General features: G+C 43.3%; 1 protein-coding gene across 1 annotated transcript; it reads right to left on the bottom strand.

The window, feature by feature from the left end:
* Positions 1-751: 751 nt before the first annotated feature.
* On the bottom strand, positions 752-25,894 carry CAMSAP1 (calmodulin regulated spectrin associated protein 1). Its single transcript, XM_063409171.1, has 18 exons — positions 25,682-25,894; positions 24,879-25,041; positions 16,295-16,557; positions 15,946-16,107; positions 15,250-15,330; positions 11,010-11,151; positions 9,935-10,074; positions 9,739-9,835; positions 9,182-9,359; positions 8,577-8,671; positions 8,140-8,224; positions 5,331-7,764; positions 4,500-4,636; positions 4,206-4,414; positions 4,018-4,120; positions 3,567-3,682; positions 3,201-3,319; positions 752-2,923 (listed from the first exon to the last, which is right to left on the bottom strand). The coding sequence occupies exons 2-18, from the start codon at positions 25,039-25,041 to the stop codon at positions 2,621-2,623; spliced, it is 4,827 nt and encodes a 1,608-aa protein (XP_063265241.1). The 5' UTR covers positions 25,682-25,894; the 3' UTR covers positions 752-2,620.
* Between the last annotated feature and the right edge of the window lie 274 nt (positions 25,895-26,168).

Raw genomic sequence — 26,168 nt, 5'->3', positions numbered from 1 at the left:
GCCTCCCAGGAAACACAACCAGAACCTCTGGGAGCAGCTGGAAGAGTTTTTATTGTTTTTATTTTTTTATTTTAGTTTAAGTTCTGCTTCTTTGGACAGAGCTAAGAGGGAACGACCCTGGCTCCAACTAATCCAACCCAAACAAGCAGCTTAAGCTGCAGGCTGCCAAATTAATTCCATTTACCTGCAGGGATCCCAGCCCTGGGGCTGAGGGGATTCCCTCACATTTCCCTGATTTCAGAATTCACAGTGTGCTCTGAAAGGACAAAACCACATTTTTTAAACCTCATTTTTAGGAGTCACATCAGCACGGTTATCAGGGTCCAGATCACCTTGTCAGTGCTACAGCTCAGGATTTTCTGTCCTTGGGAGGGAAGGGTTGAACATGAGGTCACTGAAGCCACAGTCCGAAACTCTCTGTATTCAGAATTCCATAAATTTAACCCAAAATTCAACACTGACTAGAAAATTACCAAAATTCTGTCACTGAGTGACTCCACAGATCAAAGGAGCCCCAGCAGACAGATTCAAGAGTCTGATGAAATAAATCCTCAAACTATTTCCCAATTTTCTGAGAGCTTTTTGGTCCCATTCTTGCCCACTGCAGTCAGGAGAAATAAGCTCTTGTCACAAAGTTATTGCAGCTCCTTGCAGCTGAAGCTTTACAGAACAGCACATCTTTAAAGTGGATTAGTTCTTGGAGGGGATGAAGTGTCACACCAACAAAAGTACACATGAAATAAAAAGGAAATCAGTTAATGATTTTTATTAAATTTCAGTGTTTCATAAAATAAATATGGTTTATAATATCAAACAGTGAGAAATAAAGCACAAGCATGAAAAGCATGGTAACAAAAGTTACACTCATGACGGTGTTTAATACTTAGCACTTTAGAAACCATAAAGCCTTTAATTATTTACAAGCAGCAAACTATCTAACATAATTTACAAAGTTGCAGCAGCCTAGTCAGGGAGCCCTGGAAGGGGAAAAAAACCACGGAGACTGCACTGGAAGCCCTTCACTTTGCTCTACCTACCCAGCACTTCACCCCTTCCCCTCATCCCCCCTATGTACAAAAACTCTCTGCACCTTCCACCACCTCCAAGGGCAAGAATTCCACTGGATTTAGAGCTCAGTTCCCCTGGAGGACAGGGCAGGACCTCCCGCACTCCAGAGACACAAATTCAAGTAACACTTCAAAAAGTAAACATGTGCAAACCCAAGTCAGGACCTACAGGAGCTGCAGGTAAGAAGTGTCAAACCCACGGAGCAGGAGCTCGTTAGTAGATTAAATTAATTAGGGAATAGCTACAGAAATTTACTTGGAAACCAGCTGGGGTCATGAATGAGACATGGGAGTGGTCAAAAAAACAATTTTTAAAAAAAAGGAACTGCAAATATACCCTGTTACCACAGACAAAAATTTAATCTGCCAAAACACAAAGACTTTTAAGGTCATAACTCAAGATTTAATATTTCAACATGAAAAGAAATCCAAGCCATTCGACTTATTTGGGCTTTTGAAACAAATGCAAATGTCTCTGTTTAAAAATTGCTTTCAAATGAGAAAAACAAATCAATATATATTAATATATCACCCAAAATAAAAAAAAAACATAACACACTCTTCATTGTAGAGCATGCTGCTCATTCAGAATAAAGACAGGACAAAGAAAGTAGAATTACATTTCATGATGTAATAAAAACATTAAAATCTGTGATCATTAAGTGCACCATCGTACAGGAGTAGCGTGCTCAGAGTGGAAATGTTCTATACCTACCAGCATCCACCTTTATTAAAGCAAACAAATCTTTAGGACACTACCTGGAACTGAAATCAGAAATCACTGGGCTCCATTTCAGCTTGCCTTAAGTTTCAGTCAGGCACATTCCAGCTAGTAGCACCTGTTATGCCTCTTCATGATTGTATTCCAGAGATCTTTACATTTGTGAACCATTTTTTATATATTTTTTTTTTTAGAAAAAGACTGGCTTTTTGCAATCCTTGCAATGCTTTTCCTACACAGATCCTGCAAGTAAACTCTGTTCTGAGCAGCACAAGTTGGGGCTTTTTTCAGAAATCTGAGAGCTGGGCTTACGTTGGCAGTAGATACAGTACAACAACTGGATGTATTCAACAGTTCCTCAAAAAGGTCTGAAAGGAAGATTTCCCTAAAGACTGTTTAAAAAACCAAACCAAACCCAAAGCACTTCACCCGAGATCTGTCCAATCCTTCTACCCAAGTCTGGAGCTCGCCAACTTTTAAGAATGCCAGGAAAAAGGAGGGAATGAGGTGGAGAGGAAAGAGAATTAAATTATTCCCAATTTGTACCGATGAAAAGCTTCAAGTAAAAGGAAATCCACACGTTCAAGATCTTGCTACATGCACAGTCCCTCATCAGCTGAAAGCCACAGTAGTTAGCATTGGGTGTAACAGCAGATTGATCATTCATAAAAAACACTGGCAACGTTCCTTCATCCTCAAGAACTTGCATCCACCGTCCCGAAGCTTCTTAAAAATTGTCTCTGGTTCTGCACATTTCATCCCAAACCGGAGGGAAATGGTAAACATGTCTTGTCTCAATGCAATCCCAGTGAGGCAGCCTTGTCCCCAGCTGTCATTTCCGAGTCTGGCTCTTCTTTGGCACCGCGGGTCGCTTGGCTTGCCACAAGTGGTTGTGGATGGTGAGGGCATCCACGCTCACCGACATGGTTTTGGCTGGGATCACGTTGAACTGTTTTCTGTCCGAGCTGTACTTATAGAGTTTGTCAATCATTTTCTTGGTGATGCTCTTTGGCCCTGTCCCTGTCAGCTTGTAGATCTCCTCCGTGTCGGGGTAGTAGCAGTAAAGTGCTCGGAACTGGCAGCCGGCGTCGCGGAACAGGATGATGTAGTGGTTGGCATCACACTTCTCCAGCTCCTGCAGCAAAAACAACCAGGTACAGGGGACTGTTCACAGGGGAATCATGCCAAGCTTTCAGCTGGATTGTTATTCCTCTTAACAGAATTTTTCAGTTCTTTGATACACCTAAAGGCAGAACTCTAAATACAGGATTGTGTTTTCTGCGTGGAAAGCAAAAAATGCTCTATACAGCCACATTTTAGGAAATGGAATTCACACAATGTATCAGTGGGATTATGAAATCAGCATTACAGACCCATGTGATTGTGAGTGCATTAATAATTTTAATGTTTACCTCTAATATTGAGTTCTTATGTGGTTCATTCACTTTTCCAGCAAGACAGCAGTGAGATATAGCATTGTGAATAATAGGTTTGTTGGATTTGCTGCTGGGTTCCTTAAATAATTTTGGACCTAAGGAAGAGAAATAAGTCAAAATTATCTGCCTGACATTTATGAACATTAAGATTTGCATTCAAAGTGAAATAAAAGAAAAAAAACCCTCATTATTTTTCTAGAATGACTTACTTTCAGAGATATTAAACAGAACAAAATACACCTGACAACTTCTCAAAAATAACGTGAAACACATCACAGGTTTTCCTGTCCCAGTATTCATAATAAATGAATAAAACAAACTAAACTAAAGCAAAGCAGGCACCTGTGTATTCTGCCACTGAAGCAATAGAAGATGCTGTGGAAGCATTCTCCCAGTCTCTCTCTGTGTTTCTGCTGGGATTTCTGCTCAGAATGGGTAAGGACTCCATTGATTCAACTCTGGGAGGGAAATAAATAAAACATTATACGCCAAGATTTGGGGTTTGGCCCTGTAACCTCACAGAAATGCTGCTGTCCCTGAATGGAACAGATTATTCTCCCTTATCCCCCCCAGAACAGTCAGATTCTCCTTGCTAGAAATCAAAACAAAACTCTGACCCCTCCTGGGAGAAAATAAAAAAATTGCAAGTTTATACAGAGCACTGCAGCCACATAAAGCAGATGAATTCAGCAGTGCTGATTGTGCTCCTCTGCCAGTGAGGAGAAGCAAACAGCACCAAACCCAAAACTGTTCCATCCCCAGGAGCAGAGAAACCCAATAAACCCGGCTGTACCTCTGGGAGGGAGTGCCACCAGAGTGAACACTTTCAGGCTCAGTTGTTGCTGCTGAGGCCAAAGACAGGCTGGAACCAGACTGAGCACTGCTCAAATTATCAGCTACAAAACAGGAGAGAAAATGTCAAACACGTTTGGTTACAGCAGATTTGAAACTCAGGGAGAGCAAACAAATCCAGGCTCTTACGTGTGGAAGAACACTTGGTGCCTGAATCACTGTAAGATTCCTCACGATGGACTGACTTTGGCCTGGGTTTTTTGGGCTTGGATTTGGGCTTCCCAAGCCCTTGCTCCTCCAAAATCTGCTGCTGTTTCTTCCTCAGATATTCCTGCTTGATGAGTTCCCGCCGAGCCTTCTCCTCCTCTTTCCGTATCCGGTCCTCCTCGGCTTTGCGGCTGCCGAGCGAACACAAGATCAGAGCATTCAGCACGGAACAACTCCCTCATAAATAAAGGGAAATTCTTTATTTAGCACCATTACCGAGCTTCATCCCTCTTCTGCTCCACCTCAGCCTCCAGCTGCTGCTTCCGCAGCCGCGCCTCCTCGGCCTTGCGCTGCTGCTTCAGCAGGAACGCCGCCCGCTTCTTGGCCAGCTCGTCCTCTGCCTTCTGCTCATCCTGCAAAATCCAAAGGGAGGGGAGTTTTAAGGAAGAGTGGATAATATGTTAAGCTGGACGTCACAAGACTGCTGATGATTCCAGGGAAATTTGAAGAGTAACTATTACTTTTGGGAATCTTTGCATTTTTAGAATTGAGGAGTGTAAATCAAAACTTCTTATTGCTTAAGAAAAAATTAAGAGACAGTTTTAGTGTTCCCTTAAGTTTGTGAGGAGAAAAAAAGGGTTTTATCCTACTCTGACTTGTTTTTAAATATCTTTAATCATCACAAAACTTTCTAGACCTGCACAGTACAATGCAACTACGATGTGGGCTAGGATGGACACCACAAATAATCCCAGTGCAATGACAATCAGTCAAAATTAATCACACTACCAAGACCCCAAAAGTTAAATTTCCTGAGACTGAGGCTAGTTTGACTTTCTTGAAAGAGAAATTAAAAGAGAAAGTATCATCATGTCAGCACATTTGTGGTATTGACAAGAATCATTGCTAAGCTCAAAATAAGACATTAAATGTTTTGAGAGCAGCTATCTCTCTTTTTCCAAAAGTAATTGTTTTCCAGTGCAGCTTTTTTATATCCAAATATTGCAACCAACGAGGGCTGTGCTCCATCAGGAGACTGGGAAACGCCACTTCTAATGCTGGGTGAGTGTGTAACAGGAGCCAAAGAGAGAAAGGGAACACATTTACCTTGAAGAAAAAACCCACACCAGACTTCTGATCACCTTCACTAATCATATCCGTGGAGCTATCCTGGTTTTCAAGTTCTCCTTCATCTGGAGCTTTTAAGTCAGACAAATCTACTTCAATGAGATTAGCTTTGCTTCTCAGGGGCTCATCCACTGGGACATTTTCTTTTCCTGAGCCATCAGAAGAATTCAACCCTGTTTCCTTGAAGCTGTTATTCACCTCTTTGCTCATTTCAGACAGAATATTTGCATCTTTGGAGGTGGAGAGAACAAGTGCCCTTTGATTGCTCTCATCATGAAGTCTATAGGTATCAAAGAAACATTTCTCTTGGGAACCACTTCCATGATCAGGGCTGCCTTCCAACCCCCCCTCCGTGGGCGTCTTTGCCAGGCTGTTGGGTGGGAAAGGTCTCAGGTGTGGGAGGTTTTCTAGGCTGGGCGTTGGGGTTTTAACACGAGCTGAGTTCTGCTGCCTGTCCTTAGGCACCTTCAGCTCTGAAGGCCTTCCTGGGCGGGGAGTCCTTCCCTGGCCGAAGCGCGGCGGCTTCCGCAGGCTGTTCATTCCAGTTGGAGACAGGGGCTCAACAAAATGAATCGAAGGCTTCACCTTTTGGTCCTGAGAGTTGCTTCTGGTTCCTGGGGATGGCACTGTTGGAGATTTCATCAGCAGCTCCTGCTGCTGGGAAATCTTTAAGATGGCCTGCTGCAGGGTGCTGATTGTTTCATTCAGCTTCTCGATAGAAAGATCACATTCATTGATATCTGCTTCAGTCACGTTGTCCTCTAGGAGAGCAACAGAAATAATGTTACTTTTTTCCAAATCGTGCAGAGCAGCAGGGTCTTTTGGTTTGTGTTGCTCAGCAAAAGCCAGGCTTTCCTGCATTTTTACTTTTGCCACTTCTGGAGAATCGTTAAGCATTTCTTCTCTCTCCTCCTCTTTCACAAGAAACTCCTCAGATTTGGAACCCAAAGAAACTTCATCTAAATCTTCCCCATTGTGCCGAGCATATTCTTTTCCAAAATGTTCTGGTTTAACAGGTTGTGGACCATCAGGAGATTTCCCTTTTTTAACAACATGCAGGAAAGCTGCCTTGCCCAATTTTAGTCTCTGCCTTGCTGATAAGGCTTCCATCTTCTTCTTCTGAGCCTCTATGGCCCTGCGTTTCTCTTCCAGCTGCATGTGGAGCTGCACCAGCTCCGAAGCTAAAAGATTAACGTTGTCTTTGTTCTGCCTGTTGGGGCTCTGCTCTCTCTTTTGTTTCCACGTGGTCAGAGGTGCTGGGCAGCTTTCTGACCCATCTGGGGTGGTTTTTTGGGAGCTGCTCGTGCTGGACTTGGTCTCGTAGCTGTTGAGCCTCTGCAGCTTCCTCTCTGCAAAGCTGGTCATGCGCACGCTGCCGCTGGCCATGGACACGCTGCTCACCTGGGAAATGGTGCTCAGGCAGGGGCTGGAGCGGCCGCTGGCATCGTCCTTGTCCTCGTGCTCCTTCACCTTCATGTCCTCCTGCAGCTTGGCAGACTCCTCCTCACCAATGTATTTAGTGACTATAGGATGGTTGTCCACGGCCACCAAATCCTCAGTGTCTTCCATGTCCAAGAGATCTGGCTCTGAGTCCTGCCTCACCATGGTCCAGGTTGTGTCCTGGACGTGCAGGTTGAGACCTTTCCCGTAACCCACGCTGACTTTACTCGTTACCTCATCGTCAGCTTTAGCAGCATGAAGAAAGAATCCTGCAGCGGATAGCTCCTGAGAGGAAGGATCTAAACTGCTACTAGCCACAGGTCTGGAAGCTTCTACACCCGCTTCCCCCAGGGCCACTGCATCTGCTGAACTGGCATCTGCAACTGGAGTGAAATCAGAGCTAGAAATTGGAGTAAAAGTCCTATTGAGGTCATGCTCACCATGACTGCTCGTTGCTTTCTTGCGGAGCAAAGACAAGTGTCCTTCATTTAACCTCTTTGTTACAAAACTCCTCTGCTTCCCCTCCCCACACTCATCCTCTTTATTGATGACCTGCTTTTCCTTGGCTGGTTTCAGGACCGCAGGCATCAAAGGCTCCAGGTAGAAACTCTCGGGTTTGCTGTCCGAAGGGTCGCCGCTTGTTTTTGGAGACCACGCTGTGGCCGCTATGCTGGGCACCCTGGCTGCTGCATTCTGCACCTCGGGGTCACCACGGTGTGGCCTCTCCTCAGATCTGATGATTGCAATGAGCTCCTCATCCTCATCCTCCATTTCGACGTTGTTCAGCAAGCTCTTCCCGTTGGCTTTCACCGACGGAGGGTGGGGCTGATTTTTGGGGGTTACATTGACAATGTTGGAAGCAAGACTGTCCTTGCTGATGGACCTGGCCAGGCTAATGCTGTCACCAGAGCCAGGGTCCACATCAGTGCTGGCAGAGTGGTGAAGGGCAAATGGTGTTGGCTGAGACAGAGGCCTAGAAAAGATAAGAAGAATCTACTGACACTCAAGCACGACAAGGTACAATTTGTTGAAATAAAGACCATGATACAGATAGCTAAAATTGTTTAAAATTGTTGTTTATTTTAAAAAGGCATCCTGTATCACAAGTGACCAGCAATACCAAGCAGCAGCTTCAGACTCTTCCATTTTCAACAGCACTTCTGAAAATCACGTCTGACGTATTTTCATTTGCAAATCTAAAATCAGTCAGCTCTGAAAGTGCACATTAAGAGAGGACAAAATTAAGTGACTGTCATTGTTCTAGGGCAGTGATACCACATCACCACAATCAAATTGTCACAGTATCACTTCCTCAAGCAGTGCTGTGATAAATAAATGCCTCCCTCACCTGGGTTTCCTCTCTGGCCACGCCAGAACCGCCCCTCGTGGCTGCCCATCAACGCGGGTCAGAGAATTCGAACGGTGCCGATGGCCTGAAATGGTTTTGAAGTGGTAACAGTTTAGAAATGGTCTTTAAACCAGCACTTTTACCTCATTTAATAGCAAATATAGAAACAGAATCAACTCCTTCCCCAACAGATGGCAGCAGAAAACAGATTTGCTGCAGCTGCCACCAGTCAGACACAAAGCCTGATAAAAATGAAAATCACTAAGTTTCTTAGAAGATCTTTACGATTTACTCAAACTCAACATGCTCACCCCCTTGTGTTACTGCAGTTTAGTTCAATTCTAAATAATTTATAATAATTAACTTATATTTTAATTATTTCTTTTATTGACATTTACAGTCACTGTCTGTTGAAAGGCAAACTCAAGCAGACTTACCAGGGCTGTCTTCTCCCTGTAAAGATTTTTGTTGCTTTTGCCTCAAAGGCAGCAGTGGATGGGAAGGGCTGAAGGCAGGGCTTCCTCCTTTGCCACTAATTCAGAAAAGGAAAAATTCATTACTACAAAGAAGTTTTTTTCTATGATCAGAAAAAATACTGAATTGTGAAGTCAGACTGGGAAGTTACCCTCATCCTCTTTAAAATATAATATCATTAAAAGTAAATTAAATGAAGTTTCTACACACAGTGGATTTAAGATGTCACTTATGTAAATAGTAAACTCAAGACAAAGTAAATGCTGAAATAGCTTAGAGGTCACCACAAAGGTGAAAACCCTTTTCACCAACCCTCCTGCACATCAGATCACGTTGAAGTTTGTTTTCACAGAATCCCAGAATGGTTTGGGTTGGAAGGGATCTCTTAAAGACCATCCAGTTCCAGGCCCTGCCACGGACAGGGACACCTTCCACAGGAGCAGCTTGCTCCAAACAAGTCCCTGTCCAATTGAAGCCCTTCAGGTACTCCAAGGTCACTCATTTTGTGACAAAGTGACAACACTGAGCAGCACAAATCCAGAGGTTACCCAAACAGGCATAAACTCACAGGTAGTCAGGCTCCTCGGGGTGCAGGTAGTACCTGCTGCAGGCCTCAGGGGCTGCCTGGGCTGGGGGCTGCAGCTCTGCAGGGCTTGGGCTGGCAGGGGTGGCCAGGAAGCTGCGCTTGGTGGCGTTGGAGATGGGCACAGGGGGCCGGCTGCTCTTCTGCTGCATCGCTGCCTTGACTGGGCACAAAGCGACAGCGTCAGCACAGCTCAGCACAGGAAGCTCTCAGGTGGCGCAGGGTGGAATGGAAACTTTGTCTACAGTGTAATGGTCTTTATTTAAAATATCTACCTTCTGGTGAGCTTAATGGAAGCTACAAATTAATAATTAGTTAGTGGGTGGGGGAGGGAATTATCTGTTCAAAAATTATCCATGCAAAACTCAAGTGGATTTAGGACTAATTTTCCTTCTACCTCACTGCTTTTTAAAGATCCCCAGCAAGAATAAACCTTGGGTAGAAATAAAGCTTCCAAGGAAACACCACCAGGCAACATTTTTACTGCAATTTAAATATTTTCTAAATAACATGCTATCAGCTATCTGTGGTTACAAACTTACCATCTTTTATTTCCTGGATATCTCTTGGTTGTACAAAGTCTGGTTTGACATTCTCAAACCACCAGAAGAGCTCTGCAATGAACACCATGAGATTAGGCTGAAACAGAAAAAAAGGAAAATTATACCTCACATTAAGGAAACACTCGTGATTTACCCACATTTTATTGAGAAATATATATTTAGTTATGTTTCTTACCTTTAAAACCAAAGGAGCATACAACATGTCCTCCAAGGTGAGGTAAAAGCATTTGTTTAGGTACTCATTTGAGAACTCCCTCAAAAGCTGAATGTTGTAGAGGCTGTCAGCAATTGATGTCACCTCCTTCAGGCAGATATCTGGGAAGGGGAGAGGGCTGAGTGAGTTCTGGCACTATCCCAAGGGATCACCCTTCCACCCCCAGCTCACAGAAATATTAAATACAGGAACTTCACAGACTGCACTGGATATCTGTGACATTTCTCTACCTGCTCAGTACCACAGGGACAGGAAAAGGAGAAGAAAAGCACAGAGAACAGTACCAGTTCTGCATTCATTTGTGAATCCACGGGGGATTCTGGCTATCACAGGCACAGAAAAGGTAAACAGCTATAGAGAACACACATAATGACAAAATACAAAAGCAATTAAAACCAGACATCTTGATTTGCATATAATAAAGGGTTACTCCTAGGATTCATAGTGCTGGTTCCTTCTGAAAACACTCAGGAGCTCTGCAAGGTACAACATATCTGAGAATTTAAAAACCAATGCAAAATGTTGATTTGCAGAAGTTAATGCAACAAGGACACTGATTTATTAATTAAAAGATTTTCTCGGGAGAATTCAAATTTTGCAATGCTCAAGAGCAACAATTTCTGCAGATTGCAGAAACTATTTCAAAATCTAGATTTTAAAATGCCAAATTATGCCAAGAAAAACATGAGAATTATCAGCTAACGGTGGTGACATGTACTCCGTTTTTATGGCATTGAAATCGAGCTCAGTTACTTGAGCAAAGAAAGCCACATCATCTAAAACTGGAAAAGAAAGGATTCTTTTGTAGCTCAGATAATATAAAGAACACAGTCTTCTAAATACAGCAATTAAAAAAAAATCCAAGAGATTCTTTTTAAAATGCAGATTCCACATTTAACCTGCCTCCAACCTGCCATAGTCCACTACCTATTAAATGTGCTGCACTTTTAATTTTTCGCGTATTTCTAGTTCAGCTTTCAGAGCCTGAAAGGCTTTTATAAATTCCTTTTATTCCCTCCAAACCTTTATTACATACCATCCAGTTTCATTTGCTCTGGACAATAATAGTGAATCACAGCTAAAAGAGCAGCACCATCGCTTCCATCCTTCATCAGATCTTCCAGCACAGGGAAATAGGGTAACTGCCTGCTGGAGAGGTGGTCCCTTCTGTAACGCACCTACAGAGACAAAACAAGGGCTCACATCGTGCTGGAGAGGCAAAAAGACAAAAAGAAACCCAAAAAAAACAAAGCAAAGGAATCTGTGTTGAAAACTCTTTTTGCTGGATCCTTTCTGCCGTTCTGCCCCAAGTCAGACCCAGCTAACAAAGTTGTGATGTTCTCCTCATGGATGCCAATTCTGAAGGAAATGGTGTTTCCATTTTAATATTTGAATGGTTTGGGTTGGAAGGGAACTTAAAGCTCACCTAACCCAACCCCCTGCCACGGGCAGGGAACCTTCCACCAGGGCAGGTTGCTCATCTGCCATTCCTTCTCCTCATGCCCAGCAGCAATCCTCGCTTCACTCTTTAACTTATTATTTATACTTAGTTTTAACTTATTATAATCAGTTTAACTCAAAACCCTTCCACAAGATGCACAAATGCAGCAGATCCAAAGAAAGAGATGTGGGGAACTACATGAAAACACCTGAAGCTTGGGAAAAATGAAACACAGCAAAAATAATTCTGATGGGCTGGTGATCTCCCATACCTTACCCACATCCATGGATTTGCTGTCATGTCCACAGACAGCCAAGTTCTCTCAGAGAGAAGCAGAACATGGCACATCTGTGTGCTGTGCAAAAATAAAAACCACGGCCTTTTCCAAAATAGTCAGAGAGGAGGAGGCCTTGACATCCCCAGCAAAACTCTCCTTGATTTACTACAGATCAAAATCAAGCTCTGGTGCAAAGCACCCGCAGCCCTCAGGCAATGTGGAGCTGCCAAAGCCAGTCAGCTGAAGAACAGATCTTGGCATTGCTTCTTGCAAGTTCTGCAAGTTCCAGGGTTGCTGTTTCCTGAGCATCCACACACTACGGGAGGCTGTGTCTAAACTGAGCAGCAAAGCAGGTGGGAAAGCAAAAGCAGAATGCACTGCAGGGCCTGGCAGAAACCCCTGGCAGAAAACATCCCTCGGACACCTCAGGGCGTTGGACAGAACCTCTTGTCTGCTGTGCAGACAAACCAACCACACATTGAATCATCAGAGGAAAGCTGGGTTTTACCAAAGGCATCCTACACTTCCCAAGCCAGCTGGGAAAGCTCTACACACACACACTCCTAGGTGTCAATTTAGGATGGCACAGGCTGTGAAAAAATCTGTTCAGAGCAATGAAGATCACTTGGAGCAATGAGAACCAGTTCTGCTCTTTATTTTGCAGATGCTATGCTAAGTTTCCCCAGGAACTCCAAGCTATCTCTGCATGCTAATGCTATTTTTTCCTGTCCTTTCCCCAGGTGCAAATTGGGTTTTTCCCCAGCCTGGAGCACTCCACGAAGATGGAATGGAATGGGAATCATACTGTACCACACGAGCATATTCCACTGGTTCCAGCATGCAGTGCGAGAGGGCATGCATCAGATCAGGCTTACACAGAGAGAAACAGTGAGATATAGCATGGTGATTATTCAAACAACAAACAAACCAAAGGCATCAGCAACATCCATTATGCAGCAGAAATGTGGTTGTTAAGTGTGGTAGAATAAGTGTGCACACCAAGGTAGACTGGTTAGCTTGAAAGGGTCAGCATTTATCCACTTAAAGTAAGTATATTAAGAAAAAGCTTCAGAAATTCTTTTTCAACTTTAATTCCTCTTGTAGTTAAAGTAGATACAAATCTTTCTTTCCCAATAGGCTTAAATGGAATTTAAATCAATGACAGTCCATACCAAGAACTAAAATCTGTAAAGATTCCTTGTTTCTTTTGGTTTTGGTGAAAAACCCCACTAATTTATCAAAGAGGGTTTTTATGGACTTAATTTAATTCCGTATTTATTGCTCAGCTGTTAATTTCTTAACCCTTCAGTCTTTTATACTGAAAACTCTGAATTGTTCCTTCTTTTCTAAGCTGAGTTTTGTGGTTTGTAACCCTCCTGCCCATGCATACAGTGAATGACATTTGTATGCAATAATTGCAGAAATGGTGCTACTGAAATAGAGATAATTCTGTATTAAAAAACCCCCAACCAAACAAAAATCACAAAATAAAAAAGCACAGAATTGACAGAATCTGACAACAACTTTGAGAGACTGCAAAACCTGTAAACCATTCAAATCTAAGTGGACTAGAGGTGAGACAACCTTTGTTTACTCTGTCCTTTAATTTCAGATATTTAAAGTTTTTACTCCAGCCCACAGCTTAGGTTCAAACAAAGGATTAGGAGGCTGCAGTGGGACTGAGCTCTCTGTGGGAAGGCAGAGAGATCACGGGGAGGCTGCCTGATCACACCTGCCTTTTCCAAGTGCTCTGCCCTTTGGAATTAACAACTGAGATAACAGCTCATCTTCCCCGAGAGAAATGAGTAACAAGGGCAGGAGAAAGGGCATCAAAGCTAAGGAAAGCAAAGGAACAAAGGAAAACCTCTGCAAGTTGAAATAAACCCAGAAAACTCTGACAAAAGAAAGCAGGATTTCTAGAAGTAAAATTTTGTCTTGTTTTTCTTAATATATAGTGGAATCGATATTCCAATTTCACCCTTCAGCACAAAGAAAAATCAGTATTTTGTTTCAATGTGCAAACTGTGTTTCCTCCCTCCCAGCAACCAAAACTGGCCTGGCCCATCTCCTACCCCAGCTCAGGGAGCAGCAGAGCTCTGGCCCTGACAGATTCCCAGATCTGCAGCACGGCAGGTGCAGGAGCAGTGTAAGAGCATTATTTAAGCACAAACATCTGAGTATCTTAACCATGGATTCCAAGATTAGGCAGCCGTTTAAGCTGCCCAGCTTTTCTCTCACCTCAGCGCTGTCATCAGCTCCCACTGACAACCAAACCCAGCAAATGTAACCATTTCAACTGGTAATTTTCTAGTTGTTTTTTATTTTTTTTTAATTGCTACTCCACCTCCCTCCCTCGTGCAGTGTGGAAGCAATTTTGAGTGAGTATGCTGTGTGCTGTACAGTATGCAAAGAGCCATGAGAACAAAGCCTGATGACCCAAAAGCTCACACGGGTGTTTTTCAAAGAGCAGCTGGGAAGCATTGGAATGGAAGCAAACACTCTGAGGAAGTTTCAAAAGCCATGATTTTGTGGATGACAACTGGTGTAAAAGTAGTTCACTTACAGGTACTAATTTCCAATACCATTTGGAAGGAGACTGCTCAGGAAGCAAGGAAAGGAACGTAGGAACAGGAAAGGAACATCAGCAATGCAAGTTAAAAGCAGTAACACTTAAATGCACTTCAGCAATAAACACTTTCATATTTCAGAGCCTAGAAATTTAGGTTTAAAGATACTAAAATGAGACCCAAAAGCCAATAGGGTCGAGTAATTCAAGAGATCCTTTAGGCCACAGATCAGCTAGTAAATTAAGCAGCTCTTTTTTTGCTGAAGGGTACTATTTTCCATTAAAGGCACATAAAAAACCTTTGCCACTAACATGAAAATTAAACAATTGTGCCTTGTTCATAGGTCACACTTTGAGCCCTTTGCCCAGCAATGCCAATTTGAGGAAAGAATATGTTATTTATAATTTATCTTAAGGTTTTATGAAATCACAAATTGGGAGTTCAGATAGACATTATGCTGGAGAAAGATCTATTTGACATTCTCCAGAAATGAAAGTGTGCTATATTTTGCAATATTAGTGCATTGTGATATATTTTCAAGGGAAAAAAGCTGGAAAAAATCTACAAACACACATATATAACATTTGAATGCCAAGAGTATCCTTCCTGGACAGAACCTGGATAAGTCCCTAAATACACATTACACAAATAACCCATGCAAAAAGAATATGCCCCAAGAGCTTTCAAAATATATAACATATATTTTGTGCTGTGAAAACTGAGCCATATTTACCCACATACAGTTGATACAGGTTATTTGAGTTGAAATAAGTTGTTTTCATCCTACTGAAACTTAAAGGAAAGTCAGAAGATACCAGTGGGCTTCAAAGGCAAGGAAGGGCACTGATGACAGAGACAAAACAAACTGCATGCAGAAAATCTCACTGGTGAGGATTGCAGCCCTCACACTTCTCTGACAAAGAAAATAATGATATTTAAATCCATTCATCTTCAACAAACAATACCATAACTGAAGACAAATTTGTTTTACCTTTTGATGTCCTGGACTTTCCATCAGTTGTTGTTTTAATTTAATCTCTTTCTCTGTTATCTCTCTCATTTTAAGGTTCACCTAAAGGGGCATAGCATGGAAAATGAATGAAAATACAGCTGGATATGTTTCCACAAGTGTCCTTCTTGCTGCTGTTACTTAATGGTCAATTCATGCTACAAACATTAAAAGTTCACAGAAAAAGATGGTACAGCAGTTTTCTAAACCAACTCTCCACTAGGAGCAGCTGAAATCACAATCCTGGGTTTGCAAGGCACATTCTCTTTGGAATGTGACTCTTGTCACTCAAAAGAATTAGTGTAACTTAACTGCTGCCCTGCCAAAGTTTCAGCATTTCTGTTAAATGTTCCATCTAGTCAGAGCTAAGTCCATGCTCTTATTTAGCATGAAACAATGCTTCACCTAAAAAACCCCACCAATCAAAAAAACACCTCATAGCAACTTGTCTGAAAAGAAAGAATCCAATTTCTAGTTTTTGTAAGTTACTTCCTGATTATCTTCTTTATTTTTAAATCTATCAGCTTTATTCTTCCATAAGAAAAACAAGTTGCAAAAGTAGAGAGAGGTGATAGAAATGCACAAGTAAGAAAGGAAGACACGCATCAGAATCAGAATTTTACAAATCTGAAAAGTGACAAGAATGGACAGGCAGGCTTTTCCCAAAGTGAATTTTACCTTGTTAATCCAGAAAACCATGGCATCCTCCAAATCATAGGGCAGTTCTTTTGAGGCACTGAACGTAGAGAAACGCTTGACACTGGCAACCACCTTCTCAATGCTGATCATTTCTACAGTGTAGGCCATCATAAGAGCATCAATCATTGCCATATGAGAACTCTGGAAGGAGAAAACGGAGAGGATCGGAAAACAAAATCCCTTTTAAAAATCGGTACGTCCTAACTGTATTTAAAACCAAACACTCCTAAGGTTAACGACCTAGAAATTAAGAACTCTTCACTCCATTTCCTATTTTAAACAGCGTTAACTAAAAAGGAGCTGATTAGGTGGATTTAATTAAGCTAACCATTTTGATTGGTGCGGAGGCCAGATCAGATTCAGACACGGGGGTATCATCGCTCTCCATGACGTAAATCCCCTTCCGAGACAGCGCCTGGATGACGGAGTGGTGTCCCTGCAGCGCGGCCACCTGGTCCCCCTTGAGGATGAGGCTGCAGACGCGGCAGTAGAGCTCGCTGGAGAGCAGCAGTTTGATCACGGGGGGTTTGATGTGCTCCTGCTCGTACTGGTCGATGTAGAAGGGGTCCTTCAGCTCCTCCGGGACGTTGTCTGCAACAGCGAGAGAACAGCGATGTGTGGAACTGCTCATCACCGAAAGGGAATGTTTGTGGGGTTCCTGTTTTATTGGGGATTGTCACTTATTAGATCATGGGTTGAAATGGGGGTCAGATGGGCAAGGTTCAGTGACACCTTTAAAGCAAAATCCCAAAGCTTCCGTGCACAGCAACAGGAGAACTGCAAGGCTCTGGAACCAAGAGGGTCTGGCCAGTCTCAAAACCAAGCCACCAATTTTTTGGATGAATTTTGGCAATCCAGAACAAAAATACCAAAATATCTGACCAAAACCTTGGATATTTTACAAACTAACCAGTGAGCTGATTATCTATTTTTTTTTTTGTCAAAAGCATTCAATCAAACTACTGCAGATTTCAGCCTTTAAATAATCCAAGTCAAGGAATGAAAACCACTCCATTTGGATTAAGCAGGAACTTTAAACCAAGTCTAAAATTGAACTTCTTTTGCCTTGGCCCAATTTCCAGAAGTTGTGTTGGGATTTTATCAAACTGAATCTAGACCCTGAGTGCAGTAATTTAGAAGAAGTTAAAATTAGCAACACAGAAGGCCTCACCCCTGCACACCACCAGCCATAAACACATTTTTACTGCTCTCCAGCACAGCTCAGAGCTGGCAGGAGATAACAACAATGAATATCCCAATCACTCTAAATATGTCCAAAACATCTCAAATCCATCCCTTGCTCTACATCCCAAAATAAATCCTCATATTGGATACTCAGCCTGGAAGTTATTGATCTTTATAACAACCGAGCAGGAATAATGAGAATCTGCAACTTCAAGAAAAATATTTTCTAGCCTCAAGTGTATTGTCTTAATAGAAGCCTAACATTTCCTAAATTTCAAACATAAAATTCCATCTAATGCTATCCAGTCACTCTGAATATCTTTCCCCAAAGTCACTTAAACAGTTCATTTTAAATATATACATCTACACTTAAAAGAATTATTAATTTGGCAGCGTATTTACTTTTCATTCAGCTCATTTCCAGAATAATTAAATTTTCCCACTCCAAGAAACTCCTACACATATCTTTGAGCTGCAAAATAAACCACATGATATTTGTACACTGCAGAGCACTTGATGTTCATAAAGAAGAGGAATGGAGACAGAGTGTTATTGCTTGAGCCACAAGCACATCTCACTTAGATAAAAATACGCATCAAACCAGTGCTGGCTAACAGCTCCTGTTAGTCAGACAGTGCTGGCCCTCTTTTTCAAAATGGGAAGAAAGTTTAAAAAACTTTCTGAACTTTTTAAAAATTAAGATAATTATTTTTCCGTTCTGTGACATTGAATGTGACTTTCTACTGAAGATGGTTGGAAGAGACACAATAAAACTCACTGGCACTACCTAAGAAGTATTTGTTAACATGGCTGTCCATTTTTAGTGAAACACATAATAAATTCAGATATTTTTAATCTTCTTAACATTAGTCAACCTGACCTAAAATGAAAGGCTGTTGAAAGCTCATTCCAGTTAATGGCCATTTCCATTTCCAGATAGAGCTTCCATTTCCAAAGACTGAGGAAAGATCCAAAAATCCAAATGCAAAGTAGCTTGTATAATTCAGCATTTTAGTTCATTACAAGCAGCTACACCTTTAACAACCAAAGACACGTTGTTTTGTACTAAAATTATTTGTGAAAGGAAATAATACCAGCTCATAAAATATCCATGAAGTCGTACATCTCTGGCAGAGCGTCAGCACCACTCCAAATTTTAAAGGCTTTTTTAAAAACAACACCAAAAAATGCAAATTCTGAAATCTGAAGCACCTGCATGAGGGGTTTAGGTCCAACACGTGCTCTCCACCAGCTCCCAGCTGGGGACCTGAGGTGATTGCCTGGAATGGTGGACAAAGAGCCCTGAAATCCCTCCAAGACCCCTCCTGCCCCACAGTCCGGATTTTCTTTGTGATTTTCCCTCCTCCACAAGGGAGAGAAACTGTGATTATTTTATAGACTGTAACCACAGCAAGGAAAAAGGTTTTTCTGCAACACCAACACGCCCAGGAGGGAGTGAATCTATAGGACTGGGGTCTTTACACACATTATTAACACAGGAGAGGCCGTGGGAGTGTGTGCTGAGCCTTGCACGTGACAGGGGCAGGCAGAGCTCCCCCATCAATTTCTGATTAAACCAGCTCCATGTCAATGATTTTTAAAAGCCTTTTCTAGCACTAAATGGATCTAGTTCTTAGTGAGGAGATTCCATGTCACAGAAATCAATATGTTTTAAAAAAAAACCCAAACAAACAACACAAAACGCAAAACAAGAAACATCCCCAACTTGTATTGTGTCATTCAATCTGAAAGTCCAGTCAGGAAACTCGAAATCTTTTTCTTTTACACTGAAGAATCCTCTAATTTCTTGTTTCTGATCTCCATATAACTGCTTAAAGACTGAATGGATTTGGATTGACCAGGATTAAGGGTAGGGCTGGGTGGGAATAACTTTTAGTACCAGGATTAATAACATGACTTCCTACTATCATAGGAAGTTATTAATCAACATTAATCCTCCCATAATTGCAACTTATTTCACTGTAAACACTTGCCCAGGTTTATTTTTTACATTAGTAAATAGAACACTTCTGTCTGTCACACATAGGAACAGTTCTGTAGCTGATTTATGTCCTGACTAAAGATCCACCAAAAATTCAGATATAAAAACCACATCAAAGCTCAAGAGTGACAATACTAACTTTACTATTTCATTCAAATTTATTTCACGCTGGATATAATGGCAGGCACAAATAAATGAAAAATAAATGGCAGGAAAGCTAGCATTGCAAACAGGATGCTAAATAAGTGTATAAATCTGATTTGGGAAACTTCCAAATAGAATTAATGTTGTGTACTCAATGCAGTTGTCTTAAACGGGGTAACAGAGAACAGACAAAAAAGGGCTTTAATTGAGAGGTGTCCTCAATATTTGAAATCTGCATCTGAAAGTGCAACTGAAGACACCGATCTTACCTTTCACACCTGTTAATTATCCTTAGCACAATTATCCTGTAGCACAATGACACAAAATACACCTGCAGCAGCCAGGGCTGCTCATGCTCCAGCCTCCCTTGAAATGACAAAATTGCCAAAATTGCCAGAAATCCCAGGAATACAGGAATCAGGAATAAAAGTTGTCAATTTTAGAGCAATGACACCCTGTCAGAATTAACCCAATGCTAATTAAATCACACACCATGGACACACAGGCAGCCCCTGCCACCATGGACACCTTTTGTCCCCAGATTTTATGGATCAGACAAACCAAAGGTGTCACTACAGAATGTGCCAATGCTCTTTTTGAAGAAAATGTCCCAGCCTTTCCAAGCCCCAGTTTCTATCAGCATCTTTTCCAACACTTTCTTTCCATGACCTATGACTGAACTTGGAAGTTAGAAAGGTTCTGTTCATTAAAACTTGAGGTTTTATACATTTATGTCTTGGATTTTGGAAAAAATCAACATGAAAAATTAACTTCTGAGAATTAACATCTAAGCTGTAGCTACAAAAATTTCTGCTCAAGCAGTTTAACAAATTAAAGGAAACCAAATTAAATCATGTCCTTATTTTTTGCTTACAAAGAAGCCCCCAGTATAATCTTTTCATTCAGCCATTCTTTTGGTCTGTTCCATGGTATCAATGAGTTCTAATATCTCAAAACCTGTCAGTTCTGTGTATAAATCATAAAGTACCAAATCTTTGAGAGGATTACAAAAATGACTTAACTTGACATAACTGTCAAAGGGACAATTATTGCCAGACTCTCCTTGCTTCAGGGGAGGGAGCATTTCTTTATCATCTCACTTACAAAAACCTGTTCAAAGACAACCACCTGATTATGACTTGATAAAGAAAAATACAGCAATCTGAACAAATTTGCCTTATCCCTTGAACTGAGGGGGTGGATCCAGCCCAGATGTTATTTTACCTCCAGAAGCACGAAGAACTGGTTTCACATGGAAAGGGAGCCAAGCTGGCCTGGTAAACAGCACAAAGCTTATTCAAATTCTGAGTAGGATTTCGTTAGTATCAGTATCTGTTCCCAGAATTATTCAGCACTGGGTGAATGTCCAAGCTGAGCACAAACTCCACCTTCTCAGCACTAAAGACCACCAGAAAATAAACATTTTGTGTCTGTTCTCATTACAGCACTGAATTTTAAAGCCTGTAAGTGATCTGTAATAGGACACATGAAAATTTACATACAACAGGCAGGAGAACCCCGAGCTAAAGGCTTTGCAAACTGCTGGGAGAGTGACTGCACTTATTATCATATCTTTTGATCAAGGATAAAGCCACAATCCTGGATAAAGCAGAAGAGACAAAATAATAATTATGGAATCCTTCACCTCTGTAAACTTCACACAATAATATTCAGTGTTTATGAAACAGGTGCTATTAAAGAAACAAAGGTTTAACTGTTAATATTTGCTAAACACAACAGCTTTCTTAAAAGGATTTTTACTGCCAACCTGAGAAGAAAGCTGACAAAAGACATGCAGGGAATCCAGGGATTTAGGGAATTTAGCCCAGGAAAGATCCTCACACTGCCTCTACCAACTTGGAGAGCTATTACAGCATTGTAAAACCTTATTTAGCAAGTAAGTTCTAAGTATTCTAAGACCAAAAAAACCCAAACTTGCATTTCCCCTCCCCTGCACTCCATTAGTCCTTGGCTTTCTTGCCTGCATCTTGCCAAAGGTTTCAGGCTACTGTCAGCATTAAGTCTGGAAACTATGTAAAGCTCCCAGCCCTGATAAATAAGTAAAACCCATCAGGTCCCTTTTGAAAAATCCAAATTTTGTTTTACAGAACCAACAATATTTGCTATGGAAAGGGTTGCAAAGACCCCACTCTGCTCACAGCAAACTGCAACACTGAGACACCTCCATATCCTTCAACACCTAAATTTTACTGCTATAGCCATGATGATGGAAAACAATTTCTACACACAAATGAGTGCCACATTAAATCTGCTGGGAAATCAGGATTTCTCCCTGTCATTGTCTCCTTTCCCAAGTGGTACCCAATAAAACCATCCTGAGTTTGTCCTTTCTGCTGCTGCTGCTCAGAGCCCGAGGGGACAGTGGGGATGAAGGGCCAGGTCCACTTCCCACAGCTCTGCGTGGCCTCGTTCCTGCTTGGCAATCTGGGTGGAGAATGATCTCCCCGTGGAGGGCTTGCCCAGCCTCCCCAGCCCTCCCCAGCTCACCCTCTGTGAGCTGAAGCTCCCCACACTCAGGGGCAGCTCTGCTCCTAAACCCTTTAAAAATTAGGAATTACAATTCCCTGAAGCGGCCGTTTGGTTCTCATCAAAGTTTGAGGATGAAAAAAGATAATTCTGGTCTAATTAAACTCCGTTTTCTCAACCACTGTCTCAGCTGAAGGGACTTAGAATCTTTCCAGGGGTACAGAGGGTTTCCAGATGTGCTCAGAGTGAGAGTGATCCAAGTACTCCCAGATTTATTTGGGGAGATGGATGCCAGTGAATGGAGAAAGAGCTTCCTTGATGACATCCTTCCCCTCTGCTTTCTGGAATTCACACAAACAGTTGTAGGACCTCCCTCTGGAGCCCATCTGTGCCAGCCAGGCATCCACCACAGCCAGGAGCTGCAGGTTCCAGGAACAAACCATCCTGCCCAAGAACAGGAGTTGTCTTGCAGTGTTTGTGTAGCTGCTCACTTGTTCAGCTACCAAAATTCTCTTTTCATGGCCAGAAGGTGAAAAAAAAGGAGGACTGCATCATCTTGCATCATCAAATACAACAAAGCCCAAACTAGGAGTTCAAATTATTTGTCATGCATGCTCCCAGTGATATGTCCTTGAGGGAAAAAAAACCAAAGGATGAAGAATTTTCCTATTTAAATGCCAGCTTAGAAGTTGAGAATTCAAATATCCTTTAAGAGCAAAGAGAAAATGCAGGTGCAGGTAGAACCTGCAGAGATGAATGACTTTCAGTAACAGCATCAAATCCCTGCTCTTGACCCTTTCACTCTTCACCACGAGCTCAGTCTTACCCAGATGAAAATGAAATGCACCAGAATTTGAAGGATTAAGGCACAAAATTATGTCAATTCACAAGTCAAATCCAAATCTAACATGTCAGAAAAATATTCATTCACTTGAAGGCAGTTATGGAAACCTTATCAGGTAAGATTTACTTCAGAACAGAGGTGTTTAATATTACAAACAGGTAAGCTTTTTTTTACCAAATTAACCAGAAATGTCTAAAATAATAAAATATCCTCAAACCCTTTAATCTGCATAGTGAGATTTTAAATAATAAAATCACAATTGATTGTAGCTGCCCAAGACTCACTGAACAACATCCAATATCTTAAAACTAAGACACAACCCTGACAGATGACAAGTAATGTGTTAAATTCAAGTATTATTCAAAATTATAATCACACAGGAAACCTTCTTAAACCCATCTCTCTATGAATTAAAGAGGCTTATAAATTTCCAGGGATTGTGCAATGCTATTCCAGCAGTAATGGCTAACATGTGACAGCGACTTGCAGGAGCCATTTCAAAAATCAAACTACATTTCCACGGGCCACAATCCTGCAAAAACACACAGACACTCATCCTCACTCACTGGGGAAAAAAATTTGCTTTTTCCTATTGTTTGTGGCATTTAAATGTTGTTATTTGCAATCTGAACGAGCCTAAATGCAAGGAGAATAACTGGCAGAAGCTGCTGCAGCCTGAGATCCCAGTTCTGCCATGGGAAAAGCTGTTTCTTTTTAGCTTTTAGTCACAGGAAAACCAAATACTTTTACAACCCGTGTTGTCAGGAGCATAAACAGCCTTGCCATTAAACAATTAACTGGTGCAGGAGGTTCAGACACAAGGCTGAGTGCTGGAGCAGACACCACCCAGCAGCACAGGCCACCGAGCTCTCTGCAGCGCAGGATCCGTGCCAGCCCCTTCCCATTTGGGATCGGCTTTCCTCCCAAACAAAGTCACCACACAAACGGCGCATCCCCGGCTCTGGGACCGCCGCTTTATCACGGATCGCTAAAAAGTTTCAGGAAATGTTACAAACAATTCCAGTCACTGGGAAATATTTACATCAGGAAGTGCCTGTTCTGTTCTTTCAAGTTATCAATGTTCCACTGACACCCTCCCCAAATTCCCACATTTTCAGACGTCAGCTGATCCATGGGGGGTTTTTTGCCTCTTGTTGCTTGTAACAAAATACATTAAACACTGTAAATCCTATGATCTTTTTTTGCCCACAATTGCCAAGATGAGGGTGGCACTGACATGGCTGGAAATGTTTTAGAAGAAAAATAATTGATAAAATATATTCCAGCAAGGATTAATATTTAATGGCAGGAATGGACCACTTTTCTCCAGCCTTGTCACCAAGTAAGCCAGTGCTAATCCATTAAGCATATTATGAGTTTGGAGAATTAGACTTAGATTAACAGGGCCACCTCATTTTCCAAAACAAGTCTCTATACATGTTTTTATTATATCTTTTGTTCTGGATAAACCAGACCCACGCAATACTTTGCATCCTATTTCTTCATAATGAAGCTACTTAAACTCGAGATGTATCTTGTGCATCCAGACAGATCTAGTTCAAAACAAAAAAGCAGATTTCAATAGCTGCCAGGAAAACACTTTACAAATATACTCCAAGAATATTTATTTTTCCACGTTTGACAGTAAAAGTTTATGACAATGTGAGGGAAGGAAGAACTTCTCTATCCCCTACAACCTGCTCTTTATTGCCACAGCGCCCTAACTACTACATCTGCTCATTCAACGTTTCTTTCCATAAAACAAAATTGTTGCTGAACGTAAACGTATTATATTTTAGAACATTTGGGATGTAAACCCACAATCTGTCAGAAAAAAGAAGTCCTAACTGAGCATACAAAGGGTATCAAGGCCCAGCATCTGTTGGACAAGACAACCAGACAAGGAAGAACCTAAAGCCTGCAGGGACTTGGGGCCTGCAAGCAGTGACATAAAGCTCTGTGGAACAAAGTCTGCTTAGCTAAAGCAAGGATTTAAACATTTTGAGGCAGGCAATTCTTGTCAAGCACCATCTGGGAGCATTCACCATTAGGTTTGCTGATTCAGGACATCTCATACGGTCCCGTTATTCCTGTTTAAGGTACCAGCAAAGATAAATTATTACAAGAGAACAGGCTGCCATATTATTGATATTTAAAACAAAGCCAAATTTAATTACTCCTGAAACAGCAGGGGAGACAGAAAAAGCAAGAACAAAATCAAGAGTGACTTCATGATCGAGGTGATCTTACCTATTCCGTAGGCTTTAGCACAGATCCATTGTAGATTAGCAGCTATTTTTGCTCTGGCTGAATCATAGAGCTCCAAAGGGACAATCTCAACTGCACTATCTGTCAGAGCATCCATTTTTCTTCTGGTACTATCTCCACCCGCACAAACATCAACATCCACCATCTAAAACAAAAACAAAAGGCAGAGACTTTTACACGAGCCGTCGATTCCAAAGCCACACAGGAGAGGGGCTGGCCAGGCTGCACACAGCAGGCCCCGCATCCTTCGGGATCTCCATCGGGAGGGTTCATGTAGCGATTCCAAACCCGCTCGGAAATCAAAAGGCATCGGAGCCCGGGGCGAGCATCCCTTTTTGTCAAGGGCAGGGCCCGGCTCGGCGAGCCCCCGGCCGAGGCGGCGGAGAAAGGCGCAGCCCCGTCACCTGCCGATGGGATAAAGGAAGGATGGGGCTCTCCCGAACAATGCGGGCAGGTACCGCCGCCCCCTCCCCGCCCGCGGGGCCGCGCCGGGGCAGGGGCAGAGCCGGGGCAGCACCTGCGGCTCCTTCCCCCGCCTCGTCCCCGAGAAGCAGCACAGGCTCCGCGCCCGCACGCCCATGGCCCGGCCGAGCAGCGCCGGGGGCCGGCGGCGCCCCCTCCCCGCATCCCCGCCCCACCCGGGCGGAGGAGGAGGCGGCGGCGGCGAGGGCGGGGGAGGCGAGGGGCGCAGCCCACCCGGCGCCGGCTCCGCGCAGGCCCCCGCCGAGCCCCCGCCGCCGCCGCTCCCCCCCGCCCGCCGCGGCCTGCAGGCCCCGCCGCCTCACCTTGCCGCGCTACCGCTGCCTCATCCCCGGCGCGGGAAGGGGGCACGGCGGTGCCCGGAGCCCCGGCGGGGCGGGGGTGGGGAGGCTCGGCGGGCCCGGCGCCGGTGCCGGTGCCGGTGCGGGAGGCACGGACGGAGCCGCCGCCGCCGCCGAGGGGCCGCGGCTGCCACAGCGCTCGGGGCCGCGCGCGCGCGCGCGCATGCGCCCGCCTCCCACCCCGCGCGCGCGCCCGCGGCCTCTCCCTGTCTCCGACCGCCTCCCCCCGCCCCCCCCGCCCTTCCCGCCGCTCGCGCCTCGCCCGGCCAGGGGAGCGCGCGCGCGCGCTCGGCGGGAAAAAAAGGGAGAGGCGGGAGGGAGCGGGCACGGGAGGCGCGAGCGCCTGCGCGTGCGCGCGCGCGCGAGAGGGGGGCACGGCCTCCCGCCGCCCGCGCGCGCCAGGCAACCGTTGCCATGGCGACCGCGCCCGGCCCGCGCGCGCGGGGCGCGC

The sequence above is a fragment of the Prinia subflava genome, chromosome 12 (assembly GCF_021018805.1).
Source record: "Prinia subflava isolate CZ2003 ecotype Zambia chromosome 12, Cam_Psub_1.2, whole genome shotgun sequence".
Taxonomy (NCBI): domain Eukaryota; kingdom Metazoa; phylum Chordata; class Aves; order Passeriformes; family Cisticolidae; genus Prinia; species Prinia subflava.
This window is presented reverse-complemented; position numbering and strand designations above follow the sequence as displayed.